Source organism: Myripristis murdjan, chromosome 12, assembly GCF_902150065.1.
Source record: "Myripristis murdjan chromosome 12, fMyrMur1.1, whole genome shotgun sequence".
NCBI lineage: Eukaryota > Metazoa > Chordata > Actinopteri > Holocentriformes > Holocentridae > Myripristis > Myripristis murdjan.
In genome coordinates, this window is record NC_043991.1 from 24,694,716 (window position 1) to 24,705,622 (window position 10,907).

General features: G+C 42.9%; 1 protein-coding gene across 4 annotated transcripts in view; it reads right to left on the minus strand.

Annotated features, from left to right (window-relative positions):
• znf462 (zinc finger protein 462) overlaps window positions 1-1,291 on the minus strand; it is a 57,805-nt gene extending 56,514 nt beyond the window's left edge. The window contains exon 1 of one of the 4 annotated variants that reach the window (XM_030064672.1): window positions 1,162-1,291. Coding sequence is in view for 2 of the 4 variants with exons in the window: in XM_030064670.1 (XP_029920530.1) it covers window positions 282-312 (31 nt within the window). In the remaining 2 variants the exon portion in view is untranslated. The other 3 variants (XM_030064671.1, XM_030064670.1, XM_030064673.1) reach the window with 3 other exon arrangements.
• Between the last annotated feature and the right edge of the window lie 9,616 nt (window positions 1,292-10,907).

The following is a 10,907-nucleotide window of genomic DNA, read 5'->3' on the forward strand; positions in this document are numbered from 1 at the left end:
CTCTGAATGATCTAACCTCACTTTCACAGAGTTCTCCTGCATCCATAAGCAGACAAACTTCCAGGCTACAAAAAAAAAAAAAATTTAAATAAAATAAAATAAACAAGCAAGGGGGAAAAAAGCAACAAGAAAGGCGAGATTGTGGCTGATAATTGTGAATAAAAGAGAGTCAACCTTTGTTCTGGCGTGAGGGATCCTGCCTGTCTGACTCCAGGGCTCTCCTTGGAGACTCATCTGCTTTCCTCCATTTTATGGTGAAGCCCTTTACTAGTATGACATACCTGACTTCAGACCACTGACAGCAATGGGCATGCAAACAGTCAGAGGGGGGACAGGCGAGGAAACACATAACCACCTAAAAAAAATATAAATATATATATATATATACCCACACTGCGCTTGCATTCATTTCAGCAGCAGAGATATCTAGATACAGCCTCCAAGCCTGTGGAGAACCGTCTCAAATCCACACCAGATAAGGTTGTTCTTTTTTTTTTTTTTTTTTTTTTTTAAATTGAGAGAGGGGGGGGCAGGCAGCAGCCGTCGGGGAGCACACAGCCCCTCCACTGGACATGGCTTTCATGGTGAGTGACTGGACGTGGACCAGCGGCTATGCCAGCTACACTGTGTCGCTAATGGAGGCTGCTTAGGAGAGGAGAGCAATCCGTGCAATGGCTTCTCCATGAAGCTAGCGCACAACAACATGCACGACCAAGGGAAAAAAAGGGACGTACAGTAGGCTAATTCCCTGACCAGACATGTCAGAATAACAAAACACACTCACTCCGGTGCTGAAACATGCAGCCAGCCTCTAACCGCTGAGTCCATTTCCTTGTGTCACTTTGACAACAAACCGAAAGGCGACATAGCGAGGAAGCGATAGGTTGGTAGGATATTATTGGGAAGCTAGAAGACCCACTTGACTTTGACTACATGGGTGCCAGCCGGAGCGCCCACCCGTCTATTCTCGCCCCGGCTTTCTCTCCCAAGTCGGCTGGACCTGAACTAAAAAGAATCGGGGGGATCAGCTCTTTCCAGGTCATTCACGAGGCGCTCTCCAAATTATATCCCATGATCTACCATACCGACGTTCTCGTAGACCTTGAAAGCCCAGTCAAAATCTTGGCGAAACTGGAAATATAGTGTTTAAACAAAACTCACAGGTACAATCTTCTCCTCAAGCGATCTTCCAAAAAGTTGTCCTCGTATTTCATGCGTGTGCCCGGTCGGTCTAATGGATGATCGCCATCTTTCCTGCTTCTCCTTTGCTGCAGCTGCAGATGACCTGAGATCCGTCTGTCTCTGAATAATGAGCAACCACACAGACAAGGAAGACAATCTGCAAAGCAGGCTACACAAAGAAGTTTGGGAGACTAGCAAGCACCAGAGGGTGCACAAGAGTTTACGACGAGACGAGGGAGCATCAGCAGGATGGACAACGTCTATGTCTGAGAAGCTCATCCTTCATCTAGGCTGAAGTCAAACAGCCAACAAACCTTATCAGCGGCTCGGACCACCACCAGATAAATGTGCGCACGGAGAATTTTATATAGGCTTTCCATATGTCTGACACGTCATGGGGTTATCTGCAGTTCACTTTGGTGCTGAAGCTGCTGCACACTTGTAACGTTACCACAATACATACAAATACAGAGATAGATAGATAGATAGATAGATAGATAGATAGATAGATAGATAGATAGATAGATAGATAGATAGATAACATTGTTATAATAAAAAGCTGTATTTAATGTGAGCCAATCAAAATAATAATCTCAGCATTTTAACTTTATTGTATGAAACTGTATTTTGTACCCATATATTTTTTTTTACTAGTATTATTATTATTATTTTAAACATCTGATTAATCTACCAAAAGTACAGGGGCAGATAATAATGCATGACAATTTATCACACATGCCATTTCTCAATCTTTGAAGAGAGAGAGAGAGAAAAAAATGGCATGTGCCACAGTGTGTTGTCATCATTCTGCTACAGTAAATATGATGCTGCCTCTGCCACTGCTGTTGCTGCTCGTGTCCACCAGCTGCTAACAAAGAGGGAGCCCAAGACAAAAGGTACAGGGTCCTGCTCAGATGTATGTCAATGGAAGAGGGGGGTGAGGGGTGGGGGGGGGGTGCAGTGAGAAGGGAGTGAGAGGAGGGGGAAGTGGATGGGGGGTGGGAGGTGGTGGTGGTGGTGGTGGGGGGGGTGTTAGGGGAAGTGAGTGCTAGGATCAAGCAACCCCAGTGGCATCCGAGAACATTTGTCAGCCTCGATGGCACTGGTAGATCACCATTTAATGTCTGCACGCCCCTCGTTATGCTTATTGCTGTAATTATTGCTCTTGAATATATTCATATTAATTACATGATGTCAGCACACTTGTCATATTCCTGCACTGTATTATGGGGTTCTGATGCGATGAGAAGGTCTCTCTGAATGCAGACCAGGGTTCTTATGTCAACAGCTCTCATCCTCAAATTATCTTATAATGCGCTGTTTGTTTATGGATATGCCTTCGGTCTGTGAACACTTCCTGCGATGTAAAGCGCACTTTGTTTCCGTGAATGACCTCAGCTGATCTTTGGAGCTTGCAGTTCAATTAACCGTGTATTATGTAAAGTTCACAGCAAAGCTTTAATTTCAGTAATAGTCATCTTCACCTTGGACTTACAGATTAATGAAGCTGGTATTTGTGAATGCCTTGACTGAACAGGGTGATATGTGGATATGTTATTGTGCTATTTGTTTAAATACCAACATGTTAATGTTAATATTACTTCTGTTTTGATACTATTATGCTCTGCATGGATATTTGACTATAATCTATGTACACAATTATGTCAGTGTGATGTATTTTTCATGCAGGATGTAGGTGATGTAACAAAATCGGCCCTCAGCTACACTTTAATGTGGACTTTTCTGAAATGCAATGGATTTGTAATTAAACAAAGCAAGTTTATGCTCATTGGGAAAAAAGTTTGGTCTTTGGTCTTTCTTGTTGATACTCAAAGTGACATTCAAATCCCTGAAAACCTCTCTTCCACAAATCTTTTGAGAGGCCCCGTAATTGTTCTCTGATTTACAGGCAAACACACTGAGAGAAATTAAACAGTGTAAGATACAGACATCGTTAATCAAGTTTGACAAGTGCTGGTGTTGCTCCTTGCTAGATCAGGTTATGAATTATGGATAATGGAATACATTTTTTTATTATTATTATTATTTATGGAATTTAATGGAATGCTTCTGACGGAGATTTCTATTCACTGCCTCTTTGTTTCTCCAATCTGCTATCCACGTCGCCAATTGTAACATTGGGATAGATGCTTCACAATGGTGTGATGCAAACTGTGTCTAAAATATGTGACACCTTGGGAACCGATTCGTGTGCGAATATGAAACGTGATCATATAATGTGGTGTTAAGCATAAGGCGACAGATGGAAACAGGAATAGGCCTTTGTTTATGCAAGTCCAAAGTGGCAGTGCTCCTGTTGCTGTGACGTACATAGCCCCATGTATTTCCCCAACACTGTGGCAACTGCACAAAAAAAAAAAAAAAAAAAAAAAAAATGTTTGCTTTCTTTATATACCGACTCGCCTCTTTTTGTTCTGCAGTTTGTTTACGCTTGTTTACTCGGAGCAACTCGTGGCAAGCAGAGATACACATAACATGTACCTGACACATTTATGGTGTTAGCATTTTTGATGTCTCAACAGATCTTTGAAGGAATGTGTCTGGAGGAACCATGTGTGAAATACACACATACGCACACACATGCAGACGTACGCACACTGTGTTGACAGCGCGTCCTGTGGGTGCCAGGTAGCAGCCGGGGTTTATCATGCTGCTTGGACATATGGCTGCTGCGGCAAATCTGATTAATATGGGACGGCCAGGAGTCCAGCGTACAGCACAGGACAGACTGCACCAGGACAACCCTACTGGTCCGGCCTCCCCCGCGCACCGTGCCAGGCCTCCATCCAGCACTGCTAAAAACAGACTAGTCGTCAGGGATTCAGATGGTCGAAGCGGTGGGAGAGCAGGAGGAGTGGGGGTGCTGTACAGATTTAGAAGGTGACCAATGACTTTTTGGACACATTCATGTATCACCATTTCACTGGGAGGGAAAAAAAAAAAAAATCTTGGTCCTTGCAGCAAAACAAGCACGTTCAATTCAAGAACTTGGGGTTACTATGATTATAGTGATTGGATGGACGGCACCTGAGGGACAAAATGAAACTTTTGACTGGTCCCTTGTGTCCTGTATTTTGGTGAGAGCCCAATTCCCATCCCCCCCCTCCCTAGACTGGAAGTGAGATGCACGGGGCTCCGGCACGGGTCAGTACACATTAGGAGAGGTCTGATCTGTCAGCTATAGTGCCAGTGTACGCTAAGTAGAGACGGGACAGGGCAGATACAAGGAGAGGAAATGATTGTTTGGCCTGATAGTGTGTGTTTTCATGGACAGCTATCTGCACCTACAGGTCTGATTATGCTGCAGGTCGCCTCTCTCTCTCTCCCTCTCTCTCTCTCTCTCTCTCTCTCTGTCTATTTACGCTATCTATCTACAGTATCTATCTATACCTCTCTCTCTCTCTCACACACACACATACCATCACACCAATACCCTATCTCTCTTTCACTTTCTTTTCTCCCAAGCAAGCACTAAATAATAATAATAAATAAAAAAAAAACAGGCAAACACATGCAGACTGAGCACAAACACACCACGCACACACACACACACAAATACATACAAACAATATGCGGCAGCTGAATCCCTTGAACTGTTGTTGTCTTTGTTGAGTGAGACAAACAGTACAACAAAATCACTGCTTTTCAAATAGTGAGGCGGATAATGACAAATCTACTGGGAATCTATCTATCTATCTAGACGCATAGAAAGATTTCAGATAGTGATTAAAGAAATGGCAGTGCATATTATTGTGTCTTTCACTGGAATCTGAATCATTTTTTTTTTTTCTATTGAAATCATATTGGCATACAAGGGAGTAGCCCAAATCTAAATGCACATGCACACAAACATGGAGGGAAAAAAAAACCAAAACGCACCAACATTAACTGTGATGACCACAAGGAGGCTTTATGGATGTAGTACAGGCTTCAAGGCAGATTTGTTCCATCATCCAAGTTTGTAATAACACATATCTCTTATGGGAGAGTGAGATGAGATAACTAAAAGTCAATTGCACCTTAAATTAAGCTCTAGAGCTCATCAGAACTGTTTCCTAGTTTGTCTTTGGTTCTCGAGATGACCAGATAACATAGAAATAGCATTAATAAAATCTGAATTTATAGTAGCTCAGTGATTAGCAGTGTCCCTTCACAGCAACAAGGCCGTGGTCTGTCTTTTCACTGAGGAGTGTGTGTGTGTGTTTTCTCTTTGTTGTTGTGGGATTCCTGCTAATTGGAAAGTGCATTTGTCTGCCTGTGTGTGTTAGTGTGTCTGTGTGTCAGCCCTGTGATGGACTAGCAACCTGACCAGACCAACCCCCCCTTATCCCACCCCTGTAAGCACGTAAAAACAATAAATGAATAAAAATATTGCATCTGAAATGATGCATTTTCCTTTGTCTCTACAGATGGTGAGATTTTAACAAAATATCTGCGGTGTAAAAAAAGAAAGAAAGAAAAAAAAGAAAACTCTAGGCCAGTCATTCAGGTTGCTCTAAGCCTTTATTATTTGATTGGATTTTTGTCCCTCATGTAGTTTCAAGATAAATTGTCATCCAAATCCTAAGTGAACAGGCAGTCCGCAGCTTTTAGGGCACTCTTATTGTAGACGAAATATCAGAATAGCAGACTGAACAATAGATATACCTGCTGTGTAATTTGAATGCAATTTTCAGCGGTCTTTTAAAAGAAAAATGCACTTTTGAATGAGAGCACTCTATATGTTTTGTCACACACAGGATTTTGTGATGGAGGGCAACAGAAAGGACTAAGAGCAAGCAATCCATATTTCACTTGAAAGTAAAAAGAACAGTTGACGTTAACATGTAAGTTGTGAATTTTTCCCCTAACCCATATTTCTAAAACATTGGTAGTTATTGAAAACAAACAGTACACATTAGTATATATTATTTGTAGGAAAAAGAATAACTAATAGAGATATGTGGAAAGATTTTATGGCACTCCGTTCCTATTGTCAGCTGATTAGGAAAAAAGAAAAAAAAATACACATTTGCATTTTTTTTTTATGTTAACCAATGCCCTTATTAAATGTGACTCAAGTCACTCACAAACAAGACAAACTGAATAAAATGAACCCGAGCGTTTTCACATCTGTGGTCTTGCTACAGTCATCTGCATGCCCATGTCATGTCAGCTTTTTGAGAACTCTTGAGTTTCAAAGTTTTCCAAGATGACACCCTGACATCTCTCCGTGAATCAGCCCCGACATGACGAAACCAGCATGTCATTAGACTGCAAAAACCGCATCGCTCGACGATTTGCATAACCCCGGCACACCTCATTTGGCTATAATATTCTAATCTGTAGATGTTGTTGCCTTTGTAAGAGGCTGAAGGATTGCTCCACCAGTCCTGCTTATCCCTCCTCTCCCTCATGGCTGACTGGCAGCGACTGCTCCTCTGCTGCCGATGCTCCTGATGGCATCATGGAGCAATCTGTGTTTATATGAAAAGAAGTGGGAATGTCTGGGTGTCATACATCTCTGAGTTGGACTGCAGCTCTCTAAGTTGCATCAGATCACCAAGCAGACACCCCTTGGTGCTGTTAGTTTCTGATAGTATGAAAGACAGTACTTACCTCATATCAGAGCTATCACTCTAAAGTCTGAATATTCTCATAAATAACACTCAGGGACACTATTCTTCTACAGCACACTCGAGTAAACTGATGTTTTAGTTAAAGACTCCATAAAATCAAATAAAATAAACACCAGCACTCACTTTCTCTGTCTGCGTCTTGTAATAACACTACAACACTGTAGTTATTTTAATCAATTTTCCACAACTTGAAGATTGCTGCTGTGCAACATGTGACACGATGGCAATATTCACTGCAGAGTATTGTTAAATTCATGATTAAGTCCATAACCGTATGTTTTTACACAGTAGAAATAACATTGTGTGTGTGTGTGTGCGCGCGTGCACACGTGCATGTGTTTGTGTGTTCTGGCAGATAATTTCTCTTCATGGGAAATTTTATTGCTTTCAAGTCCCCATTCCCTGACCTCAGTGAAGTGATTGCCTCTGATAATGCCATTAACCACTGCCCTGCAATTCTCTGGGGCACAGGCAAGAGACTGAGAATAGAAAAATACTTTTATATTCGAAATGTGTGGATGTTTCTCATTCCCGATTTATCAAAACCGCATTTTATTTGCCTCTGAATAACTGAATCATACACTGATCAGCCACCACCTACTAAGCCTGTCATTTGTATGCCAGTGGCTGAGGCAGACTCGGAAGAAAGATGGCCAAATGCACTGGTAGTAAATGACAGGTAAATGACTGGCATTCTAACATTACAGAGACAGCTATGGTCTTATTTTCTAATTTATCGCTGTTAAACAGGTGTCTTCACTGGCAAACCCTTGCCCTCCTTCTGAGCAGATAATTACTAAGAAAAATGGGAGAAACGCTGTTTGCAATTGATATTATGCCTATTCCTCTAGCTGGATAGCGTTCAGTGCTGGATAAACTGTTAAAACCCTTGCCAAGGTGTGTCACCGCAGTGAAGAAATGATTCTTGAGTGGCACGTCAAGATGCCAACACTCATTAGTGCTGAAGCGATTACTCGAATAATCGATTAGTCTGGAGGTTTTCAACTGATTGTGACCCAGGAAGCGACATTCTGACTACGGTCTTTTCATTGGCACAATCAATTAGTTATTTTTAGTCAGGAAACCAATATTTTTGGGTGCATGTGTGTATGTGCAGGCAAGCCAGGAATGCATCAGACTTTAATGACATATTCCGACATTAGCGACGGCAACAAAGAATCAGATGGGTGATATTTGTAACCCAGAGAAGTCACCTTCACTTTTCTGAATTTTATATATTTGAATGAATTTGATTGTTCACAAACAGCGATGAGGTCGTTGTTCACAGTTAACGATTCTGCTATAGAAACAGGCAACATTTCTTCTACTGTATATGAAGCTACAGGTCTGTTCAGCTCTGTTTTAGTTACCTGCTGAAAGTCGAGCTTTGGCTGCTTGGTCAGTGGGCGTACTCTCAGCTTGAGCATCACTCTGGGTCCGAGGGTCTATCGCTACTAGCTTTGTGTTAGCATTTTGCTTTTTGCAGGAACTTGGAGAGATCTGATGCTGTGCTCACAGCAGTGGGTAGTTGTTTCTCGCCTGTGCACAGTTTGCTCTCCGTCACAATCTTGTCCTTTTGTGCAACAAATTCTCAGTAATGTTCATATCTCCTCCACTGCCCGACAGCTGTGCCATTTTTGTCCTGTCTGCTGCACAAACTGGAGCCAAAGTACAGAGGTCAGGCAATCGTTGTGCAAGTTTGCATGAAAGGCACGTTTCATGATTATTTTCTACCCATCCATTATGCAGATAATTAAAGAACACAAATAACAACTTGTTTGATTAATAACAGCGATAAAGACGAATGCAATGTGATTATAGCTGCGTGTTACATTGTAATGCGTTATGCATTACAACGCTCCTTGTTTGTGAACAGCGTTGGGGTTAGAGACCACCTGCGATGCCTTCATGGACCACCAGGGAGCCGCGGACCACCCAAGTTGTGAAAATGCCTGAATCAGTCGATGGACAGAAAATTAATTGATTTTAATTCCGATAAGCAGTTAGTTGTGTAAGCAATTTATCAACTGAAAAATATGATATGATTCAAACTTCACTAAAAAGCTAAAATCGATTTATGTTTTGGCCACTGATCAACAAGAAAACAATCACTTTGGGTTCAGCTAACTTCCCATCAACGTTTGTGATGATTTTTCCCTCTTTATAGACTACGTGATTAATCGATTAATCCAGATAATAATTGATAGACTATATGACAGTGACAGCAATCATTATTTGCAGCCATAAGACTCATTGGCAAAGATCAGTTTAATGCAAATTTACTCTTTTGTTCTTGTGGTATTCTCTCTGTGCCAGTAATGGAGGTTTATATGGGTGTGAGTGTCAGGGTGCAGAACCTTCTCAGTTAATCATCATTCTGGCACACGTTCAAGTATGATCAATGGCAGGAGATTGATGTTGATTAAGGCACGATGATTAATGCAATGACTTAGTGACGCAGTGTGCACATGCATGCATGTCTAAATTTGTGATTTGGCATTTGTGCCTTGTAGTTACATCTTGTTGAACTCTGTGCCTCTGTTCACATCCCTCTCCTCTATCTCTCCCTCCATCGCTCTGTCCATGACTCTCTGCAGGCAGAGTCCAAGGTGCCCAGTCCTTATTCCTGTCTATGTAACAATAAATTTGCTCTGCCACAGGAACTAAAAAGTCCCCAGGTGAGAGCTGCGCAAGGAGGCTCTCCTATCAGGGAACAGCCAAGCATACAGTGGACAGTGGCGTCGCTGGGATTAAAAACTGCTGCATCCACTGTTCCCCTGGCCCATTGACGGATGGATAAAGCCTTGGACTTCACCTTATTGAAAGAGGGAGAGAGCGCCCGGGGAGCCATGAAATCCATAGACCCTGCTTTAAATGGGTTTGTAAGAGGCTTCCGCCTAGCAGACCACGGCTGAAAGAGCCCATTAAATAAAGCCCAGCTCCTCAGCAAGGAGCTGGGGCAGATTCATCAGAGAGAAGAAGGCAAAGATAATGATAGCTCATGGCCAGATGTGAGACAGTGGCTCCACTGGCCTGCCATGGGGGACCCTGTCAATAACAACAACAGAAAGACACACGGACAGTTTTTCTCACTTTCTTCTGCCATCTCTCCCTCTCCCTCTCCTTCTCTCTCTCTCTCTCTCTCTCTCTCTCTCTCTCTCTCTCTCTCTGGAGATGGTGCCTGTCAGAGGAGCTATGTGTCACACCTGCCCACTCCCATGAAAACACACACATGTTTGGGACAGAAAACAAACCCAAGTCCAGGGTGAACTCCTTTCTCAGTCATTGAGCCTCACCCTGATCCTCTGCTAACTGTAATCATCTTATTTCACTGCAGCTCTCTGACCACTGAGCTGGATGTGGGTGCTGCTTTTAAAACACAGAACATCACATATATATGCATTTTCACTTTCACATGCCTGGGTAAAGGATAAGAATCAGGGCAAGGGCATTAAAGAGGCTTTCTTCCTTGGTAGCTCGGCAAGGCCTTCATGGCAAGAGAAGGTGGAATGCAGGCTGGGTAGATTTGAATATCAATGTGGCCAGATAGGATGGGAAGGTGTTGGAGGGATCGAGGGAGGAGGGTTGAGGAGGGCTGAGGAGGGCCTCTGGCAGGACAGTGGGAGAGATGGAGGGAGAGATGCAGGGAGGGATGGAGGGAGAGATTTGTCATTTGCTCTCCGTTCCACCTGCTCCCCTGTCATGCATCCTGCCGGGGGGAAAATACACCCTGATGTCTGAGGGAGAGAGAGAGGGAAAAGCATGAGTTGAGGAGGTGGGATGGGGTGGAGGGGGGTGAAGCAACAGAGAGAAAAAAAAAACAAATAGAAGAGGGAGAGATGGACAGGATTGAGAAGCAGACAAAGGAAGGTGAGAGAGAGAGGGAGGGAGAGAAAGACACAGAGAGGGAGCAGAGAGGAAGAAAAATATATGCATACCATTGCGCATTTGAGGTGCCAAGTCCTGAGATGCAGTAGCTAACTACAGGGGCTGGCAGGTATGCAAATAGGAGGATGTACCAGTGCGCCGCGCCACCAGATTACTTTTCCCGCATTTGCTATTCATATATTTGCAAGGTGACTCACT